The sequence below is a fragment of the Procambarus clarkii genome, chromosome 36, assembly GCF_040958095.1.
Source record: "Procambarus clarkii isolate CNS0578487 chromosome 36, FALCON_Pclarkii_2.0, whole genome shotgun sequence".
Classification (NCBI taxonomy): Eukaryota; Metazoa; Arthropoda; class Malacostraca; order Decapoda; family Cambaridae; genus Procambarus; species Procambarus clarkii.
This window is the reverse complement of record NC_091185.1, coordinates 35,290,755-35,315,454: the sequence shown is the minus strand read 5'-3', so window position 1 is coordinate 35,315,454 and position 24,700 is coordinate 35,290,755. Positions and strand designations below refer to the sequence as shown.

Below are 24,700 nucleotides of genomic sequence, written 5' to 3'. Positions count from 1 at the left end.
GCTACTTTGCCCCTTTGAGATAGTGTAGCTTACGGGATAGAGATCTGCTCTATCCCTCTATCCTGTACTTGAACTTGATCTTGATCCCGCTGTTATACTCCGCACACCATGGTAGACGAGAAGGTGAACGTAATGCCGGTAGAGGGTCCTGTTATTATTGTTATGTAACAACATATATGAGACAGAACTGGAGATGAAGAAAATTGATCATAAATGTGGAGACTGGTCGTCAGTTGGTCGTCCCAGGGAGTTATGGCCAGCATGTACACCATGGTGTACCTGCGAGGGACATCTGGCCCTCAGTAAAATGTATCGTCAAAATTATAGTATTCTTTAATGGTAAAGATGAAGCAAGATGTTGTTATCGTGGGTAAAACTTGGCTTGTCCTTAAATATATTTATTCATTTACGAAATTCTTTAACAAAACATTACATTTATTTAAATAGCTATTTCAGCTAATCATTTAGATTGTGTTGTCTTTCATCAATCGCTCTTGGGTTGTAATGATCACAAACTGGTGTCAACCAACCAGTTTGTTTAATAACTGACGCCTTGCATCTTCAACTAATGCAAGGTGTTCAATGCATACTAACATTGATCAACAAGGCACTCGGGAGCTATAACTATTAATTACTGTATCTCAGCTTGAGATCAAATTTATAATTGTGGCATTTATTTATTTATTTATTTATTTACTAAGGTCCATCTACAGTATTACCATTCAAATTAATCGACAGATAATTTTTGCATTTCACCTTTTGCAACATTTTGTGTGTGATATTAGTAAGATATTTTGAGAGAGGACTGAATGGTTAGCATGTGAGCAGCCAGTTAAGTCACTCTTGTCGCCATGGTCGAGGTTTACTTACAGCTGACATTTACTGACAGATGTCACCTACTGACATATGATACTTACTGACAGATGTCACCTACTGACTGAGTCATCTACTTTCTGATGTCACCTGCCGACAGATGTTATCTACCAACAGATGTCACCTACTGACAGATGTTACCTACTGACTGATATCACTTGCTGATAAAGTACGATCCTTACCCACGGCTCTGTTCGATCCAGAGCAGTAGGTAAGAATTGATATTTTACTGAGTGAGTATTCACTCCTTAACGGTAGGAGTGAATACCCACTCATACCGTTTAGACATAATATACTAAGTATATACGAAATATATACTAAGTATGTATTAGTATATTTTGGTAGCAGTCTTTCCTGTAGACATATTATTAAATATGACAGAAAACGGCATGCAACCTCTGAAGAGACAACTAACACAACACCTGTACCCCCTATTAGACTATTTTACAGGAACTTTTTTTCCACAGCTCATAAAACGGAGCAAAGGGTCCTGAAAGATATTGCTAATAGAAACGTTATCCCTACAGACAAAAAAATTTCAGAAGATACAATTGACGATTTACTATAAAACCAAGAAAACGGCCAACCTACTCATGAGAAACTCTTCAGACACAAAGCAGAACGCTTTAAAAGAGACCAATGTCGTCTATGCATTCAAATGCCCACTTGGGGACTGTAAGCCTCAAAGAATTCAGTATATAGGCAAGACAACAACATCTCTTTCCAGGCGATTAACGATGCATAAGCAACAGGGCTCCATTAAGGAACATATAATCTCTTCCCACAACCAGACCATCACCAGAGAAGTCTTAACAAAAAAACACGGAAATCATTGATAGATACAGCGATAGCAGGCAGCTTCATATCTGCATGGCACTAAACATTAAGAAGTCGACACCAGCAATCAACAGCCAATTAATGCACAATTATATTCTACCCACTTCAAGACTCCGCACCAAAATAGAAGCATCAAGAAATATGGGCCAATAGGCCCTTTGCAGTTACTTCCATTCTTCCCTTCAACTTACAAAATATTATACCCATTGTTTCGTGTTCTGTCTTGTGTTGAAAGTTTGTTTTCACCTCATGCAAAACTGTTGTAACATATCACCTCACCCAAATGCAGGTATAAAATCGAAGCTGTTTAAAATCTGTTCAGTTATAGTTGTGTGTGTGTAAACTAAAGTCTTTGAAAATGTAATAAGTTTTACGAAACACGTTCAAGTGTCGCGTCAGACTAGAAATAAAAATGAATTTTGGAGAACTGATTTTTCAATTACCATCGACAGTGAAAAGAAATATAAGAAAGATTGAGAAATTTCGTGTTAGAATTATTAATCTTACTTTTTCTTTCATATTTAATTATATATGACTAAGTATGTACTAAATATGTACTAAGTATATACTAAATATATACTAAGTATATACTAAATATATACTAAGTGTATACTAAATATATGCTTAGTATAAAATATATTCTAAGTATATATTTAGTATATACTGAACCCTACAAACATTGCATGATTCCTAAACGGTAGGATTGAATGCCCCCAAAGATACAAAGCTAGTATTTTCAACGCTTATATTCGTCGAGCTCATACTAACTGCTCTGAATGAAACAATGTGAGTAGGGAGTTTGAAAGAATAACTCAGGTGTTGGTGAACAATGGATATAGCAACACAGAAATAAACACTACAATAAAACAGCACCTGGATCGATGGTACAATCCTGAGCCAAGACCAGAAACTACAACACCTCCAATAAAATTTCATTTTAAATCCACCATGTACAGTTAACATAAAAAAGAAGAACGAATAATGAAAGAAACAATCCGTAAAGGAGTAAAACGCATAACTCCTAACCAAAACGTAGACCTGATCATATACTATAAAACAAACAAGACTACCGACTTCCTTATTAAAAACAGCCCGAAGCCGACGGAGAACCCTTTTCAGCAGTCAAACGTGGTATACATGTACACCTGCCCCCACGAAGGATGTAACCTTCAATCTAAGTACATAGGTATGTCGTCGTCGACCAAGCTGACGAGGCGTTTGACCCGTCATCTTCAATAAGGTGCCCCAAAATATCACATGAGACAAGTTCATGACATCACCCTAACAAGAGAAATGTTGAATAAAAACACTTGCATAATAGACAAAACCCAAGATGTACGAAGATTACAAATTCTTGAAGCAATCCACATAAAAATGAAACAACCAACCATAAATACCTAAATTACAGAACTATTCACTCTACCCATCATGAGAGTAAGAACAAGACCGGAACATGAAGATGCCAACATAAAAGACACTGCTCAACATGCTACGCCAACTACACCTGATTAATCTTTGTATGTGCTTCGTCCCCTATTTTTCTCCCCGCTCTTTCTTTTACGACTTACCTTTTCCCAGCTTCATGCCATATTCTTGACCCATTTATATAGGTCTACTTGTCTTCACCTGACCCTTTACTGGTATAAATCTAACACGCCGACTATTATTTTCTTATCACTTGAGAAGGAACCATGTAGGTTCGAAACGCTGTGTAAATTTTATAATAAGTGTAATACATTCTACAGTTATTTATTTATTTATCTTCACCTCGAACGAAGATGACCTTTGGAGAACTCCTCTTCCAATTAAAGCAAGATTGTAGAGCACTAGTCAGAGAGATAGAAGCCCTAAACAAGAAAATAATCAATACAGAACATGAAGTCATATTCATTAAAACATGTAAAAATGAAATATTTATATTTCAAATACCACGTACCACCCGTGTTAAACAGTTTATCCTTATCTACCCTGTCATTTCCTCTGAGAATCTTGTAGGTAGTGATCATGTCACCCATTACTCTTCTCTCTTCCAGCGCCGTGAGGTACATTTCACGTAGCACAAATCTCTTAGTTCTGGGACAGGCCTAGTAGCATACCTCTGAACTTTTTCCAACATCAACATGTGCTTGACAAGGTATGGGGCTCCATGCTTGGGCCGCATACTCTAGGACTGGTCTTACATATAAATGTTCTGAATGATTCCTTACACAGGTTCCTGAAGGCAGTTCTGATGTTAGCCAGCCTCGCATATGCCGTAGATGTTCTTCTTTTTATGTGGGCTTCAGGAGACAGGTTTGGTGTTATATCAATTCTTAGATCTTTCTCTATGTCCTTTTCATGAAGGACTTCATGATCCATTTGTTATTTTGTGTCTGGCCTCCTGTTTCCACCGCCTAGTTTCATTACCTTACATTTACTCGGGTTGAACTTTAGTAGCCATTTGTTGGACCATTCATACAGTTTGTCTAGGTCATCTTGTAATCTCATACTATCTTTCTCTGTCTTAATCCCCCATCATAATCTTTACATCATCAGCAAATAATGAGAAGAACGATTCTATACTCTTTGGAAGATCATTTACATATATCAGTAACAGTGTAGGTCCAAGGACTGCAGCTTGCGGGACTCCACCAGTGACTCCTCGCCAATCTGAGACCTCATCCCTCACAGTGACTCGCTGTCTTCTTTTGCTTAGGTACTCCCTTAACCAAAGGTGTACCTTCCCTTTCACGCCTGCTTGCTTCCAACTTTTGCACTAGCCTGTTGTGTGGTAATGTGTCAAAGGGTTTCTGGCAATACTAAATTATGCAATCTGCTCACCCCTCTCTTTCTTTCCTGATTTTTCAGGCCTGGTCATAGAATTCAATTAATCCGGTGAGGAAGTACTTGCATTGAACCCATGCTGATGCTGTGATACAAAGTTTTTTCGCTCCAGATGTTCCACTAGCATTTTTCGCACAATTTTCCCCATCAACTTGCATGGTATGCAAGTTAGGGACACTGGCCTGTAGTTCAGTACCTCCGGTCTATCCCCCTTCTTGAATATCGGGACTACATTAGCCGTCTTCCGCATTTTTGGAAGTTCACCTGTTTCCAGTGATTTGTTATACACTATGGAGAGTGGCAGGAACAGTGCTTCTGCTACTTCCTTTAGTATCCATGGTGAGCTTCCATCCGGGCCAGTAGGTGCGTGTACTCACCTATTTGTGCTTGTGGGGGTTGAGCTTTGGCGCTTTGGTCCCGCCTCTCAACTGTCAATCAACTGGTGTACAGATTCCTGAGCCTAAAGGGCTCTATCATATCTACATTTGAAACTGTGTATGGAGTCAGACTCCACCACATCGCTTCCTAGTGCATTCCATTTACTAACTACTCTGACACTGAAAAAAATATTTCTAATGTCTCTGTGGCACATATGGGTACTAAGTTTCCACCCGTGTCCCCTTGTTCGTGTTCCACCCGTGCTGAAGAGTTTGTCTTTGTCCACCCTGACAATTCCCCTGAGAATTTTGTCGGTGGTTATCATATCTCCCCTTATTCTTCTGATTTCCAGGGGTCTGAGGTTGAACTCCTTCAGCCGTTCCTCGTTGCTCATACCTCTCAGTTCCGGGACAAGTCTGGTGGTATACCGCTGAATATTCTCTAACTTTGTCTTGTATTTAACTAGATATGGACTCCAGGCAAGAGCTGCATATTCCAGGATTGGTCTGACATAAGTGGTATACAGGATCCTGAACGATTCCTTACACAAGTTTCTAATGGCAATTCTTATGTTAGCCATCCTAGCATATGCCGCTGATGATATTCTTTTGATGTGGGCCTCTGGGGAGAGATTCGGTGTGATATCAACCCCCAGATCTTTCTCTCTATTTGACTCTTGCAGGATTTCACTTCCCAGATGATACCTTGTGTTCAGCATTCTGCTCCCATCCCCTAATTTCATTACTTTACACTTTCCTGAGTGGAACTTTAGCAGCCATTTTCTAGACCATTCTTCGAGTATGTCCAGGTCGTCATGTAGTCTCTGTCTATTCTCATCTGTCTTGATTCTTTTTTTAATTTTTGCATCATCGTCAAACATTGAGAGGAATGAGTCTATACCCTCTGGAAGATCATTTACACATATTAGAAACAGAATGGGTCCTAGTACAGAGCCCTGTGGGACTCTGCTGGTGACATCTCGCCACTCTGATTTCTCTCCCCTCACAGTTACTCGCTGTGTCCTGTTGCATATATACTCCCTTATCCACTGGAGCACCTTACCTTTTACTCCTGCCTGTTTCTCCAACTTTTGTAACAGCCTTTTTTGGGGTACTGTGTCAAATGCTTTCTGACAGTCCAAGAAAATGCAGTCTGCCCACCCTTCTCTTTCCTGCCTAATTTGTGTTGCTATGTCATGGAATTCTATTCAACCTATTAGGCACGATTTACCCAACTCTGAACCCATGTTTGTGGTGTGTCACAAAACTATTTCCCTCCAGATACTCACCGAGCCTTTTCCTCACTATCTTCTCCATCACCTTGCATGGTATACAAGTTAAGGAAACTGGCCTGTAGTTCAGTGCCTCTTGCCTGTTATCTCTTTCGTATATTTGGACTACATTAGCTGTCTTCCAACTTTCCGGTAGGTCTCCTGTTTCCAGTGACCTGTTATACACAATACAGAGTGGCACACTTAGTACCTCTACACCTTCTTGTAGTATCCACAGTGAGATTCTGTCAGGCCCAACAGCCTTTGTCACATTCAGCTCCAACAGATTCCTTTTGACCTCGTCACTGGTGAGATCAAATTCCTCCAAGGTTGCTAGGTTTGCCTCATTTAGTGCAGGGGCTTCTCCTAGTTTTTCTGTGAAGACCTGGAATCTTCTTTGGAGTTCTTCACACATCTCCTTGTCATTCTGTGTATCTGTTCTCCTCTTTTCTCAGTTTCATCACTTCTTCCTTCACTGCTGTTTTCCTCCTGATGTGGCTGTGGAGCAGTTTTGGTTGGGTCTTAGCTTTACTAGCAATGGTATTTTCATACTGTCTCTCTGCTTCCCTCCTCACTCAGAGGTACTCATTTCTGGCCCTTTCGTATCTATCCTTGCTCTCTGGTGTTCTGTTATTCCTGTAGTTTCGCCATGTACTTTTTCTCAATTGCTTTGCTACCTTACATTCCTGGTTGAACCATGGATTCTTCTGTTGTTTTTCGTTTTTCTCCTTTTGGACTGGGATAAACTTATCTGCAGCTTCCTTGCACTTCTGGGTGACATAATCCATCATATCCTGCACAGTCTTCTCTCTGAGTTCTGTTTCCCATGGTTTTCCCCTTAGGAAGTTCCTCATCTCATCATATTTTCCTCTTCGGTAATTTAGTCTTTTCTCTTCCGATCCCATCCATTGATAGGTTATCCCTACCTCTACCAAATACTCAAATATCAATACACTGTGGTCACTCATTCCTATTGGGGCTTCAAATCTGACTTCTCTTATTTCTGATTCATTCAATGTGAATATTAGGATGAGTCTTGCTGGTTCGTCATTGCCTCTCATTCTTGTGGATTTTCTGACGTGCTGGCTCAGAAGGTTCCTTATTGCCACTTCCAAGAGTTTAACTCTCCATGTATCTGCACCTCCAAGTGGGTCCCATTCTCGCAGTCTATTTTTCCGTGGTTGAAATCGCCCATAATTAAGAGTCTTGAGCCATTCCTGAAGGCAACTGAAATTGCTCTCTCTATTATATTATTGGTTGCCATTTTGTTCCTATCAAACTCCTGTCTAGGTCTTCTGTCATTTAGTGGAGGGTTGTAAATGACCGCAACTATTACCTTAGGTCCACCCATTGTTATAGTTCCTGTTATGTAATCTCTGAACCCGACACAGTCCGGAATTTCCATCTCATCAAAACTCCAGTTATTCCTTATCAGCAGGGCCACTCCTCCAACTCCTCTCCCTTCCCTGCCTTTCCTCACTATATTTATTTATTTATTTATTTATTTTTTTATTTATATACAAGAAAGTACATTGGGTTTGTGAGAATACATTGCATGGTACAGTAATTGCACTCTTGTAAAGCCACTAGTACGCGCTGCGTTTCGGGAAGGTCCTTAATCTAACAGATAATTTTAAGTAGGTAAATTCTATCAGAATTAATAAAATGATAACAAATACATTGCAAGAAAAAAAATGAGATGAGAGAGATTAGTAAGTATATTAAAGCACATTGGCATATTAAAGCTCTGATTGATTACATCGACAGCTTGATTGGTAATTTAAACAAGATTAATAGACACCATACAGCAGATTGACAGTACATATAAGAAGACAGCAATGATCGCAATGATAAAGATGTTCAGATTGGGTACATAAAGATTGGGAGATTGGGTAGCAATAGATACAGTGCAGTTTTAAAGCTAAAGGTAAAAAACAATGAAGATGAAATTAGGTACTTTTTATTATTGTTTTTGAATGATGCAAAACTTGGACAGCTTTTCAATTCAATAGGGAGTGAGTTCCATAGACTGGGTCCCTTTATTTGCATAGAGTCTTTACACAAATTAAGTTTGACTCTGGGGATATCAAAGAGATATTTATTTCTGGTGTGGTGATAATGGGTCCTATTACATTTGTCCAGGGAGAGTTTCAGAGCAGGATTTGCATTTAAAAACAGGATTTTGTAAATGTAGTTGACACAGGAGAATTTGTGGAATGAGATTATGTTTAGCATGTTTCGGGAGTTAAACAAGAGGGCTGAGTGTTGTCTGAAAGCAGAATTTGTTATTATTCTGATAGCAGATTTTTGCTGGGTAATGATGGACTTGAGGTGGTTTACAGTGGTTGAACCCCATGCACAGATACCATAATTAAGATAGGGATAGATTAGTGCATAATATAGAGAGATGAGAGCAGAGTTAGGTACATAATATCTGATTTTGGAGAGAATACCAACTGTTTTAGAGACTTTCTTAGTTATGTGTTGTATGTGGGTACTGAAGTTGAGTCTCTTGTCTAGGAATAGGCCAAGAAACTTTCCATAATTTTTATTGCTAATGTTTACATTGTCTATCTGAAGCTGAATTGCATTTGTAGATTTACTTCCAAATAAGATGTAGTAGGTCTTTTCTATGTTAAGTGTTAGTTTGTTGGTTGACATCCATAAGTGGACTTTTTTTTAGTTCATTATTAACAACATTATTTAGTGTATGTGGGTTGGGGTTAGAGTAGATGAGGGTAGTATCATCAGCAAACAAAATAGGTTTCAGAATGTTGGAGACGTCAGGCAGATCATTGATGTAAATAAGAAATAAGAGAGGTCCCAAAATGCTGCCCTGTGGCACTCCAACGGTTATTGGTAGAGTGGGAGAGGTTATATTATTGATGGCTACACAATGGTGTCTATCACTAAGATAGGATTGGATATAGTCCAGTGTATGGCCTCGAATTCCATAATGATGGAGTTTACGTAAGAGGTAATTGTGATTAACAGTATCAAAGGCCTTTCTCAGGTCAATGAAGAGTCCAATCGGAAACTCATTTTTGTCAAGGGCTGAGTAAATTATATCAAGGGGACTAATAATTGCATCGTTGGTACTCTTTTGGGAGTGGAAGCCAAACTGACAGGGGCTAAGAATGTCAAATTTTACGAGGTAGGAGTAAAGCTGTTTGTAGATAATTTTTTCAAATATTTTTGATAGTATGGGTAGGTTTGATATTGGTCTATAATTGTTTATGTCTGCCGGATTACCTCCTTTATGAACTGGTGTTATTCTTGCTTTTTTAAGGATATCAGGGAAGGTATGACACTCAAGGGATTTGTTGAACAGCAGAGCTATAGGTGGGGAAAGGGCGTGGGAGGCGCTCTTGTATATAATGGATGGTATTTCACTGATGTTCCCAGTTTTGGTTTTTAGTGAGTGTATGATGGACACAACATTTGTCGAGCTGACTGGTGAGAGGAGAAGAGAGTTTGGATAACTGCCTGAGAGATATGTGTCTGAGTCTGTGGGATTTTTCTGGCAAGGTTAGCACCAACCGATGAAAAGAAGCTATTAAATTCATTCGCCATTTCTAAATTAGATGACGGGTAAGGACATCCTTAGAGAGTGTTATCTGGTTGTGGGAGTGTTGTTTAGTTCCTAGGATATTAGAGATGGTTTTCCATGTGCTTTTCGTGTTGCCTTTTGCTTCTTTGAATCTAGTCTCATAATATGAAAGTTTAGCAATTCTTATGATACTGGTGAGCACTGATGAGTACCTTTTAACAACTTCCTTTGTAACTAGGCCAAACCTAAATTTCTTTTCATATTCGTGTTTTTTGTTGATTGATTTGATTATGCCACTTGTGAGCCACGGTTTATTTTTTCTTTTATCAGTTACTTGTTTGGTAAGGAGGGGACAGTGAGTGTTGTAGAGGCTTAGAGTTTGGGAGAGAAAGAGGTTAGTTAATGAGTTTATATCCTGTGTATTATTAAATTCAGATTCCCAGTTAATATTGTGAAGTGCATTGGAAAGATTGCCTAAAGCTGATTCACTGTGTAGCCTGAATGAGAGTTTCTTGCTTTCTGGTGGTGCTGTGTCCATATTCGCTATGAGGAAGGTAGGATAGTGGTCAGTTGTTCTATCATAGATTACCTCAGATGTAAGGGGAACTGTTATATTAGTCCATAGGTGATCCAGGGTAGTGGCAGATGTTTGAGTGACTCGGGTGGGCTTGGTAATTGTGGGGATTAGCATACAGGAGTGCATGCTGTTACGGAAATAGTCAACTTCAGGGTTGTTTTGAAGACCCATGTCAATATCGAAATCACCTCCCAGAATGATGTGATTTTTGTTAAGATTGTTATTTATGATAGGATTCCTTACGTTATCTGAGAATGAAGCTATGTTGGTATAAGGAAATCTATAGATGGCACCGATAGTCAGAGAGGATTTAAGGGATTTACTGGAGAACTTGGCAAAGGTATATTCAAAATAGTCGTCTTTATCACTGATGACACTGACACCCTGTTACACCTGGGTGTGTGTGTGTGTGTGTTTATTAACCTAGTTGTATTCACCTCGTTGTGCTAGCAGCGGTTGAGCTCTGCTCTTTCGGCCCGCCTCTCAACTGTCTATCAACTGTTTCTACTACTACTTTTTTTTCCAAACCACACACACACACACACCACAGGAAGCAGCCAGAGACAGCTGACTAACTCCCAGGTACCTATTTACTGCTAGGTAACAGGGACATAGGGTAAAAGAAACTCTGCCTATCGTTTCTCGCCTGCACCCAGGATCGAACCCGGGACATATTTTTATGATTTACATATTTCAAATGTAAATATGTAAATCATATTTACATTTGAAACTGTGTATGGAGTCAGCCTCCACCACAACACTACTTAATGCATTCCATTTGTTAACTACCCAGACACTGAAAAAATTCTTTCTAACGTCTCTGTGGCTCATCTGGGTACTAAGTTTCCACCTGTGTCCCCTTGTTCGTGTTCCACCCGCGCTGAAAAGTTTGTCTTTGCCCAATTCCCCTGAGAAATTTGTAGGTGGTTATCATGTCTCCTCTTACTCTTCTGTTTTCAGTGTATGTGTGTTTGTGTGTGTGTGTGTGTGTGTGTACTCACCTATATGTACTCACCTATATGTGCTTGCAGGATCGAGCATTGACTCTTGGATCCCGCCTTTCGAGCATCGGTTGTTTACAGCAATGACTCCTGTCCCATTTCCCTATCATACCTGGTTTTAAAATTATGAATAGTATTTGCTTCCACAACCTGTTCCTGAAGTGCATTCCATTTCCCCACTACTCTCACGCTAAAAGAAAACTTCCTTACATCTCTGTGACTCATCTGAGTTTCAAGCTTCCATCCATGTCCTCTCGTTCTGTTACTATTCCGTGTGAACATTTCGTCTATGTCCACTCTGTCAATTCCTCTGAGTATCTTATACGTTCCTATCATGTCCCCCCTCTCCCTTCTTCTTTCTAGTGTCGTAAGGCACAGTTCCCTCAGGCGCTCTTCATACCCCATCCCTCGTAGCTCTGGGACGAGTCTCGTTGCAAACCTCTGAACCTTTTCCAGTTTCATTATATGCTTCTTCAGATGGGGACTCCATGATGAGGCGGCATACTCTAAGACTGGCCTTACGTAGGCAGTGTAAAGCGCCCTAAATGCCTCCTTACTTAGGTTTCTGAATGATGTTCTAACTTTTGCCAGTGTAGAGTACGCCGCTGTCGTTATCCTATTAATATGTGCCTCAGGAGATAGATTAGGTGTTACGTCCACCCCCAGGTCTCTTTCACGCGTCGTTACAGGTAGGCTGTTCCCCTTCATTGTGTACTGTCCCTTTGGTCTCCTATCTCCTAGTCCCATTTCCATAACTTTACATTTGCTCGTGTTGAATTCTAGTAGCCATTTCTCTGACCATCTCTGCAATCTGTTCAGGTCCTCTTGGAGGATCCTGCAATCCTCATCTGTCACAACTCTTCTCATCAACTTTGCATCATCCGCAAACATCGACATGTAGGACTCTACGCCTGTAAACATGTCGTTAACATATACAAGAAATAGAATTGGTCCCAGCACCGATCCTTGTGGTACTCCACTTGTTACTGTTCGCCAGTCCGACTTCTCGCCCCTTACCGTAACTCTTTGGCTCCTTCCTGTTAGGTAGTTCCTTATCCATTCTAGGACCTTTCCCCCCACCCCCGCCTGCCTCTCGAGCTTGAACAGCAGTCTCATGTGCGGTACTGTATCAAAGGCTTTTTGGCAGTCCAGAAATATGCAGTCTGCCCAACCATCTCTGTCCTGTCTTATCCTCGTTATTTTATCATAGAATTCCAGAAGGTTTGTTAGGCACGATTTCCCTGTCCAGAACCCATGTTGATGTTTGTTCACAAACCTAATGTTCTCCAGGTGTGCAACCAGTCGTAGCCTAATTATTCTTTCCAGTATTTTACAGGGGATGCTTGTCAGTGATACAGGTCTGTAGTTAAGTGCCTCCTCCCTATCTCCTTTCTTGAAGATCGGCACGACATTTGCCTTCTTCCAGCAACTGGGCAATTCTCCTGACATAAGTGACTCATTAAAGATCATTGCCAGAGGCACGCTGAGGGCCTGTGCTGCTTCTTTTAGTATCCACGGTGATACTTTGTCTGGTCTGGTGTGACCAGACCAGTGTGACTGGTCTTTGTCTGGTCTGGTCTGGTGTGTGTGTGTCTGTGTGTGTGTGTGTCTGTGTGTGTGTGTGTGTGTGTGTGTGTGTGTGTGTGTGTGTGTGTGTGTGTGTGTGTGTGTGTGTATGTGTGTGTGTGTACTCACCTATTTGTACTCACCTATTTGTGCTTGCGGGGGTTGAGCTTTGGCTCTTTGGTCCCGCCTCTCAACTGTCAATCAACTAGTGTACAGATTCCTGAGCCTACTGGGCTCTATCATATCTACATTTGAAACTGGGTATGGAGTCAGCCTCCACCACATCACTGCCTAATGCATTCCATCCGTTAACTACTCTCACACTGAAAAAGTTCCATCTAACGTCTCTGTGGCTCATGTGGGTACTCAGTTTCCACCTGTGTCCTTTGTTCGCGTCCCACCAGTGTTGAAAAGTTTATCATTGTTTACCCGGTCGATTCCTCTGAGGATTTTGTAGGTTGTGATCATGTCTCCCCTTACTCTTCTGTCTTCCAGTGTCGTAAGGTGCATTTCCCGCAGCCTTTCCTCGAAACTCATGCCTTTTAGTTCTGGGACTAGTCTAGCAGCATACCTTTGGACTTTTTCCAGCTTCGTCTTGTGCTTGACAAGATACGGGCTCCATGCTGGGGCCGCATACTCCAGGATTGGTCTTACATATGTGGTGTACAAGATTCTGAATGATTCCTCACATAGGTTCCTGAACGCTGTTCTGATGTTAGCCAGCCTCGCATGTGCCGCAGACGTTATTCTTTTTAAGTGGGCTTCAGGAGACAGGTTTGGTGTGATATCAACTCCTAGATCTTTCTCTCTGTCCGTTACATTAAGTACTTCATCTCCTATTCTGTATCCTGTGTCTGGCCTCCTGTTTCCACTGCCTAATTTCATTACTTTGCATTTACTCGGGTTGAACTTCAACAGCCATTTGTTGGACCATTCACTCAGTCTGTCTAGGTCATCTTGTAGCCTCCTACTATCGTCCTCAGTTTCAATCCTCCTCATAATTTTTGCATCATCGGCAAACATTGAGAGAAACGATTCTATACCCTCTGTGAGATCATTTACATATATCAGAAACAGTATAGGTCCAAGGACTGACCCCTGCGGGACTCCACTCGTAACGTCTCGCCAATCTGAGACCTCACCCCTCACACTGACTCGTTGTCTCCTGTTGCTTAGGTACTCCTGTATCCAACGGAGTACCTTCCCTTTCACTCCATGCTGCATCTCCAGCTTTTTCACTAGCCTCTTTTGTGGCACTGTATCAAAGGCTTTCTGACAATCCAAAAATATGCACCCATATTTGTCTGCCCACCATTCTCTTTCTTGCCTTATTTTTGTTGCCTGGTTGTAGAATTCAAGTAACCCTGTGAGGCAGGACCTGCCATCCCTGAATCCATGTTGGTGCTGTGTTACAAAGTTCTTTCGCTCCAGGTGCTCCACTAGCTTTCTTCGCACAATCTTCTCCATCAGCTTGCATGGTGTACAGGTTAGGGACACTGGCCTGTAATTTAGTGTCTCCTGTCTATCCCTTTTCTTGTATATCGGGACTACATTAGCTGCTTTCCAAATTTCTGGCAGTTCCCCTGTTGCCAGAGATTTGTTATACACTATGGAGAGTGGTAGGCACAGTTCTTCTGCTCCTTTCTTTAGTATCAAAGGGGAGATTCCATCTGGGCATATAGCCTTTGTTACATCCAACTCTAGTAAACACTTCCTTACTTCCCCACTGGTAATCTCAAACTCTTCCAGTGGTTCCTGGTTAGCTATTCCCTCTCTTATCTCTGGCATTTGTCCTTGCTCTAAGGTGAAGACCTCTTGGAATTTCTTATTCAGTTCCTCACACACTTCTTTGTCGTTTGTAGTGGGTCTTCCGCCGCCTATCTGGAGTCTCAAGAACGTAGTTGTGGTTGTTTCTGCACTCCTTTATGCGGTATGGTCCTGAAAACTTATTTTGCAATGGAGAACCTGGGATAGGAAAATATGCCAACACGAAGTCTCCTGGTTTAAATTTCCTTATTTTGCTGCGTTGGTCAAAATGGGTCTTTTATCCTCTCCTGAGCTTTCAATAGATTGTCATTAGCAAATTTACGTACTCTCTCTAGAAGGTGCTCTAAGTTTTGAAGAAACTGGGGCACATTCTGAGGGTCACTGAAGGTGGCATTACATAGAGAGTCTTTGAACGGGAGAAGAAACTTCACTTTCTTGGACCTTTGCTGAAACATACTTAAAGATAGGATTGTCCACTACAGAGTTACACACCTGGAGTTTGTCCATGATGATCAGGTTGGAAGGTTGCAGATCTTCTGCCAAGTCATAGCCCAGGAGAAGTTGCATTCCAGACATGGAAAAAGGCTTTTCCCTGATGGCGACTTTGACTTCACCGGTCACGAAAAGACAATCCAGGTGAACTCTGGCGAGTGGACACGGAGTGGTAGCAGTGAGGTCAGTGATAAGAACGGTTTCCCTGGTGTAGGTGACGTTAGGCACAGCCGATTTCAATATTATTGATTGAAGAGCCGCTGTGTCCCTCAAGATCTTCAATTTGAAACGTCCCCTCCGAATCTGTAATGCTGGCAGAGACAGTTCCAGAATATAGGTGTTTGCTGAAGAGAGAAAGATCATTAACAGGAACACCAACATTCATCACAGGCTTACCTGACTTAGGAGGAGTCGGTTTGGGTTTAGGAGTTTCATTGCCTTTGTATTGAGCTTTTCCACATTTATCTATGGTATGTCCATAGAGTTTGCAATGCTTACAATACAATTGAGAGCTCGCTTGATCGGTACTCACTTTATCATAACTATACCAAGACTTCTTACTGTAAGGTGGATCTGGTGTTAGCCGATGGATGAGGCTGTAGATGTCAGCCGACTTCGTACATCTGATGTAGTCGGTTTCTTCTTTGTCTGCTAAATATAAACGGATGGGAGGGGGAACAAGACTCAAGAATTCTTCAACTAGAATGAGGTTGATGAGTTCAGGAAATGTAGAGACATGTGCTGCTTCCAGCCATTTCATGAAATATCTTTTCTTTGTATTGGCAAATTCTAGAAAGGTGGTGGTACTTGCTCTAGATAATCACAGAATTTTCGTATGTAGCTTTCGGTGGAGAGAAGGTAGGCGTCCAAAACTGCTTGCTTCAGGGTCTGGTAGTCATTCTCAGACGCTAAGGTACTGAGAGTAACCGCAGCTCTACCAGTGAGATGCTCTCTGAGAAGGGTAGACCATTGATCTGCAGGCCAGCTAAGTTTTTTAGCTAGGGTCTCAAAAGTGGTGAAAAACACGTCTATCTCTGTCTCAACGAATGATGGCATTAACTTACTTGCATGGGAGACATTGAAACTTACTGGAAGACTAGCTGTAACTTGTTGGCGCTGAGTGTGGTGTGTAGTTTCCAAAGCGAGTTCTTGTCGACGATATTTGAGAGCACTATCAGCTAGTTGTTTACCGTGCTCACGTTGTTTCTCCAGGTCACGTTTTCTTGCTTCAAGCTGCTCTCTTTCTTGCTCACGGAGTAGGGTAGCCTCACGTTCATTGAGGGCAGCCTCACGTTCTTGTTCTTCTTTCCATAAGGCCGCCTCACGTTCCCTTATTTGGAGAGCTTCTTTTTGTTGTTGTCGCTCAATGTTTGCTAGTTCGAGCTTCAATTTCATAGCTGCCAGAGTATGTTTATCTGCATTAGAATAGTTTTCGTGAGCTTCAGAATCTTTCCTTCATCTAAGAGATAATCCATGATTAAATTATGCATGTCATTTTTGCTTGCTTAATGGGGGAACATCTAGTTGATACTCAGTGTGCAAGAGTTTGTAATTCGGTCTTCTTGGCACGACTTAAGTTCCCTACTTCACTGGCTGGGTCATTAGGAAAGCTTGGAGAAAACATGTTAAAAATAGCAAATAAATGTACAATGAATATACTTGCGATATGGTAAGTGTCAGTAACAGGATGACATGGCAACTGGTAACTATCCTGTGGAATTTTATTCGTTAACAATTAACATTAATTTTAGTATGGTAAATGATTAGTTAACCAAAAGCGCAGGAAATCTTGTACCCGGTACTCAATGTAAGAGAATAAAGGCAAGAAAATCCTACTAAATAAATGAAACCGATAGTTTCTAAAACAAATGAAACATTAAATTGTTTCAAAAGTTAATAAGGTAGTCCAAGAATGTAGGCATACCTTGCCGAGTCTCTATAGGATAGAAGCAAGGCTTTTCCTACTAAAGGAAATATGATACTTACAGAATTAGCGATCTTTGTGCTCTGAAAAAAGAAAGCTAATTCCCTACCTAAGTAAATATCATCATCTCTGACCAACGTGTAGGGGTGCAAGTGTCAACTGGTGACGAGAACTGCTGTTGAGGTCCCAACTCAGCAGCGTATTCCAAGCTAGAGGAACTATGGCCCTCTGTATCCTCCTTTGGTCGGATTGCAGAAGATAGGGTGCTCTGACCGGAAGACAAATCCAAGTACCAGGGTACTAGAATGATGATCTGCCGGCATGTGAGAAATTTCCTAGGGACAAAAGGTGGAATACACGAGTAATAACACTGAGGGAGGGATGACCAATTAAGAGAATGACTGAGGCCTCCAGTCACCACGTAATCCAAAGTTTTCCAACACTCATAATATGCTACCCTCGGAATGCACAAAATACATAGCACCATATAAATATGAAAAGTAATGAAAATATTGAAAAGCAATGGTATCAAAGCCAAGTACACTTACCACAAATTGATGTTCTGGTACTAGTACCTGAGTGAAGCTCCCAGACAGGCCCCCTTAAAATGTGACAGGAAAGTGTAGAAGTGTAGGGGTTCGGCAGTCCTCCTAATGGCTGGTGTCAATGCATATCACATTTTGGAAAAAAAAAAGATCGACTGCTTGGCTGTTGTCTATGATAAAGTAAGAGAAGACACGCAAAACACATGGTATGAACAATGAAACTTAAATTAACTTTAAAAATTATGAACAAAGAGAATCCCATGGCTATGTACAGTCCAAACAAACAAGTCAAAAAATATAACAAAAATTAAGAACAAAAGTGACGTTACTCTACAAATAAAATAAATACAAAAGAATGATTAAACAAGTGCTGAAAATATTGTGCTAGCTGAGATCCTCCACCAATAAACAGAGCGTATATCAGTTGGTTGTTCACGGCTTGAGAGCACAAGGATATTTTAACTTCAATGGCTGGTTCAAGCCCATACATCAACTTGGTAGAGGGCGCAGAGGTGCAGGTGTGCAGTCAGTGGGTCACCAATGAGAAGCAGGCAGGCTGAAATAGTAGTTTGCTGGTTGAGGATGGTGGCGAGACGGCATGGAGGGAGTGAGGAGTGGGGGAAGTTTAGGGTATGTTTGCCTCCTTGTCAAAACGTTTTGTGCTACTGGTAGACGTATCTTGAAGGTAGCATCCCAGTGTTGTATATGTATAAGTAACTTTACGTAGGGAAGAGCAGGCTCAGTCTCTCTTGAAACAGATTACCATCAGAATATGATGGTAAATATGATATATATATATATATATATATATATATATATATATATATATATATATATATATATATATATATATATATATATATATATATAATATATATATATATATATATAATATATATATATATATAATATATATATATATATATATATATATATATATATATATATATATATATATATATATATATATATATATATATGTGTGTGTGTATATCACGAAAATAAACACGTGATTAAGAATGTGACAATGTCAGACCACGGAGGAAAAATGAAACAGGAAATTTCCTTAAGTACTTTCGTATATTAAATACATCTTCAGAAGGTGAAGATGTATTTAATATACGAATCACCTTCTGAAGATGTATTTAATATACGAAAGTACTTAAGGAAATTTCCTGTTTCATTTTTCCTCCGTGGTCTGACATATATATATATATATATATATATATATATATATATATATATATATATATAGTCAGGCAGCAGCCGACATGCTGAAGCCAAAACAGCTTGGGTTTAGCATTCCCCAAGGGTGTGAGGCAGCGGCTCATGCAGCTAGAGCCTACATTGCCAACATTACGAATGAAAAAGCCCTGATAAAGCTGGACTTCAAAAATGCTTTCAATCTGGTTAGAAGGGATACAGTACTCAGTGCAGTTCATCGCCTTTTTCCTTCCCTCTACCCGTTTGTAAACTCATGCTACAGCAAGAATCTAACTCTGCTTTTTGGGGAACATGAAATTGAATCACAAGAAGGTGTCCAACAGGGTGACCCCCTTGCTCGTTTTCTTTTCTGCCTAGTTATCAAGGAAGTCACCGATAACCTGTCCAGTGAGCTCAATATTTGGTTTTTGGACGATGGTACTCTAGCCGGCTCCCCAGCCTCACTCTTGGACGACATAAGAATAATTCAGGAGCAAGGAGCAAGCCTAGGCCTCACTCTGAACCCTTCCAAGTGCGAAAAAACCTCCACCAACCAGCACATAATAGAGCAAATAAAGGTTGTTTTGCCTGACATTCATACAACCAACCCTGAGGACAGCACACTCCTAGGTGCTCCTCTTGGAAGGAATGCCATCGACGGGGTCCTTGGTAAGAAGATCACTGACCTGAAGAGGATGAACGAGAGGATTGAAGACATCGATGCTCATGATGCACTTTACCTCATCACCAGATGCTTGTCCCTCTCCAGGCTGACCTACTTTCTAAGATGTTCGCCATCTTTCAACAATATTAAATTAGAAGAGTACGACAGCTTGCTGAAATCAACACCAGAAAAAGCCCTCAATCTTTCCCTCAGCGACTTACAGTGGAAACAGGCCTCCCTTCCTGTCAGACTCGGGGGCCTTGGCGTGCGCACAGCAACACAAATTGCTGTACCAGCGTTCCTGTCCTCTTCAGTAGGGTCTGACAACTTGGTGAAGGAAATCCTACCTGAGCACCTAGTTCAACAGGCAGGGGTACATGATCCCAGCTTCAAAGACTGCACAACCAAATGGGTCTCTCTCGCAGGACCAGCACCCCAACCACCGTCTTCTGAAGCCCATAAGCAATCCAGCTGGGATCGCCCCATTGCCGACCAAGAAGCTGCGACTTTGCTAGAAGCTGCGACAACACGACATGACACTGCCCGACTTAGAGCTGTAGCAGCTCCCCATGCAGGTGATTTCCTATTAGCAACCCCAATGTCAGCAACCGGCACCCGTCTCACACCACATGCCCTCCGAATTGCCGTGGCTCTCCGCCTCGCTGCCCCAATCCACACCGAATACAGGTGTATTTGCGGCGAGGCAGAGGCCGACAGATACGGACGGCATGGCCTTCTCTGCCAAAGGACAGGAGGATGGCATGCAAGACACGGCGAGGTCAATGACATTATTAAGAGAAGCCTTACCACAGCCGGTTGTCCAGCAGAGAGAGAGCCCCGTTACCTAATGTCCCGCAACTCTGATGAGCCTGTCGGTCGCCCAGACGGAATCACGGTGAACCCCTGGAAGAATGGTAGACAGTTGGTGTGGGACTACACTTGCGTTTCAACTTTAGCCAATACCTATGTTGACTTCAGTGCTACACAAGCAGGAGGAGCTGCCAATCACCGGGAAGCGGCCAAGTCACATAAATACAGAGACCTTGAGCACCACTATAGTTTTGTCCCCATTGCCTCAGAGACACTTGGTGCCTGGGGTAAAAGTGCTGCTAACTTTTTGAAGGAGTTGGGGTCTAAGCTAATAGAAACAACTAGAGACCCTAGAGCTGCCAGTTTTCTTTTTCAGCGCCTTAGTGTGGCAATTAAGAGAGGAAATGCTCACTGCATCCATGGTTCCTGCCCGCCATCTGAGGAGCTGGAAGAGCTGTACAACTTGTGACAAGCAGCCTTGCACCCTGCATGTAATCAATATTGTAACTTTTTTTGTGTAATGACATTTTCAAATAAAGTTAGATAAATATACACACATACCAAAAGAATAGAGGTGGTAGGAGAAGAAAATATCAAAGTGTTCAGTGAGGATCCACAAGGTCTTCTCTGAGTACTCTTTATTTTCTTCTCCAAGGCTATGGGTCCCTATATATATATATATATATATATATATATATATATATATATATATATATATATATATATAAATATATATATATATATATATATATATATATATATATATGAATGAAAACTCACACCCCGGAAGTGGCTCGAACCCATACTCCCAGGAGCAACGCAACTGGTAACTACAGGGCGCCTTAATCCACTTGACCATCACGGCCGTCAAAAGGAAGTGATAGCCAAGGCTATTTGAGCCACTTCCCCGACGGCAACTCGGATGGTAATCTTGGGCATAGCATTTCACCAAATCACCTCATTCTTTATGGCACACGTGAGGAACACAAATGCGAACAAGCCTGAATGGTCCCCAGGACTATATGCGAATGAAAACTCACACCCCAGAAGTGACTCGAACCCATACTCCCAGGAGCAACGCAACTGGTAACTACAGGGCGCCTTAATCCACTTGACCATCACGGCCGTCAAAAGGAAGTGATAGCCGAGGCTATTTGAGCCACTTCCCCGACGGCAACTCGGATGGTAATCTTGGGCATAGCATTTCACCAAATCACCTCATTCTTTATGGCACACGTGAGGAACACAAATGCGAACAAGCCTGAATGGTCCCCAGGACTATATGCGAATGAAAACTCACACCCTAGAAGTGACTCGAACCCATACTCCCAGGAGCAACGCAACTGGTAACTACAGGGCGCCTTAATCCACTTGACCATCACGGCCGTCAAAAGGAAGTGATAGCTGAGGCTATTTGAGCCACTTCCCCAACGGCAACTCGGATGGTAATCTTGGGCATAGCATTTCACCAAATCACCTCATTCTTTGGGGCACACGTGAGGAACACAAATGCGAACAAGCCTGAATGGTCCCCAGGACTATATGCGAATGAAAACTCACACCCCAGAAGTGACTCGAACCCATACTCCCAGGAGCAACGCAACTGGTAACTACAGGGCGCCTTAATCCACTTGACCATCACGGCCGTCAAAAGGAAGTGATAGCCGAGGCTATTTGAGCCACTTCCCCGACGGCAACTCGGATGGTACTCTTGGGCATAGCATTTCACCAAATCACCTCATTCTTTGGGGCACACGTGAGGAACACAAATGCGAACAAGCCTGAATGGTCCCCAGGACTATATGCGAATGAAAACTCACACCACAGAAGTGACTCGAACCCATACTCCCAGGAGCAACGCAACTGGTAACTACAGGGCGCCTTAATCCACTTGACCATCACGGCCGTCAAAAGGAAGTGATAGCCGAGGCTATTTGAGCCACTTCCCCGACGGCAACTCGGATGGTAATCTTGGGCATAGCATTTCACCAAATCACCTCATTCTTTGGGGCACACGTGAGGAACACAAATGCGAACAAGCCTGAATGGTCCCCAGGACTATATGCGAATGAAAACTCACACACCAGAAGTGACTCGAACCCATACTCCCAGGAGCAACGCAACTGGTAACTACAGGGCGCCTTAATCCACTTGACCATCACGGCCGTTAAAAGGAAGTGATAGCCGAGGCTATTTGAGCCACTTCCCCGATGGCAGCTCGGATGGTAATCTTGGGCATAGCATTTCACCAAATCACCTCATTCTTTGGGGCACACGTGAGGAACACAAATGCGAACAAGCCTGAATGGTCCCCAGGACTATATGTGAATGAAAACTCACACCCCAGAAGTGACTCGAACCCATACTCCCAGGAGCAACGCAACTGGTAACTACAGGGCGCCTTCATTCACATATATATATATATATATATATATATATATATATATATATATATATATATATATATATATATATATATATATATATATATATATATATATATATATATATATATATATATATATTTATATATTTATATATATATATATATATATATATATATATATATATATATATATATATATATATATATATATATATATATATATATATATATATATACACTAGCTGTACCCGGCCACGCATTGCTGTGGCTGTCTCCTAGTCTTCCCCGTCCATTTATCCCTTCCCCGTCTCCAAGTCCTCCCAAACAGACAGCCACAGGTAGTCACATTTTTTTTTTCTCTGAGGTGGGGGAGGAGTGTTATGACCCTGGGTTCCTCAGTGGAAACCAGAGGTTAAAATTGGCCTAAATAAACTACCTTATAGTATTGGGGACGCATGGCGTGGTGCTTTTGTCGTATCTTCCCTGCCAGACGTAAGACGATTCTTGTTTCTCACAGAGCATGTAAAGACTGAGCTTGGGGTTGATTATTAAATAATAAAATAGGCACCAACTATGTTTACTAATACTTTCTAATCATTTGTAAAGTAAACCTGAGTAAACTTGGGATAGGAATGTTGTACGATTAGTTGAGTAGTCTGCTGGCAGCGAGTGAACTGAAGGAGGAGAGTGGAGACGCTACGTTTTCTCTGACTGGCGTTCGTGGGGGTCAAGACCTTTCTGAGCTGCTCTGCACTCCTCTACCTTTCCTCTTACTTATTTCCCTTACCTTAAGTTCCTGTACCATTAAGTTAACATTCTCAATATTCTCCATCACTGTGTTTTTTAAGTGTGCCTACTCTGGGTTTGTAAGATTGCTGGAGACCTTGGGGTAGTATTTGCCAGTGTTTTGGGTACCCATTAGTGTTGTGTTGTGTTAAGGTACCACGTGGGCTCACTACCCCCTAAGCTGCCCAAGCTTCAAGTGCTTCACTAGTAGTACTTTACCCTATCTTGTTTTCAGTGTAAACCTTGTATCCTGCTTATGTGGACCAAGGCTTTTAACGTAAGATAGTGTGGTAAAGTTATTATTATTATTGTTATTGGTGTGAATGTATATGGGGGGGTTGTTAAGGGGTTAATAAATAAGTAAGTTAGTTAGAGGAGTATCCATTCTTCCTGTGTAGGAGATCTATGATCATCCTCTAGACTGACATTATCATGTAGCCAATTAATATTCACTGTGGATATTTTATTTTGGGGGCCGGGCCTTTTAGATCTCCCATATTTGATAACTCTTAATGCTAACTTCTGCCCCTACATCCATTTATACTAGATCCCCCATAGTACAGACTACCATTTATGACAATATACATATATATATATATATATATATATATATATATATATATATATATATATATATATGAATGAAAACTCACACCCCAGAAGTGACTCGAACCCATACTCACAGGAGCAACGCAATTGGTAACTACAGGGCGCCTTAATCCACTTGACCATCACGGCCGTCAAAAGGAAGTGATAGCCAAGGCTATTTGAGCCACTTCCCCGACGGCAACTCGGATGGTAATCTTGGGCATAGCATTTCACCAAATCACCTCATTCTTTGGGGCACACGTGAGGAACACAAATGCGAACAAGCCTGAATGGTCCCCAGGACTATATGCGAATGAAAACTCACACCCCAGAAGTGACTCGAACCCATACTCCCAGGAGCAACGCAACTGGTAACTACAGGGCGCCTTAATCCACTTGACCATCACGGCCGTCAAAAGGAAGTGATAGCCAAGGCTATTTGAGCCACTTCCCCGACGGCAACTCGGATGGTAATCTTGGGCTTAGCATTTCACCAAATCACCTCATTCTTTGGGGCACACGTGAGGAACACAAATGCGAACAAGCCTGAATGGTCCCCAGGATTATATGCGAATGAAAACTCACACCCCAGAAGTGACTCGAACCCATACTCCCAGGAGCAACGCAACTGGTAACTACACGGCACCTTAATCCACTTGA

The 24,700-nt window shown here is 41.6% G+C and overlaps 1 protein-coding gene across 1 annotated transcript in view; it reads right to left on the bottom strand.

Moving 5' to 3' along the window:
- The window catches only part of LOC138371753 (putative uncharacterized protein DDB_G0271982), a 108,459-nt gene extending 91,930 nt beyond the window's left edge, over positions 1-16,529 (bottom strand). Inside the window, exon 1 of the mRNA XM_069336775.1 lies at positions 16,224-16,529. Within this exon, the coding sequence (XP_069192876.1) occupies positions 16,224-16,529 (306 nt within the window). The remainder of the gene's footprint in view (positions 1-16,223) is intronic.
- Positions 16,530-24,700: the final 8,171 nt, after the last annotated feature.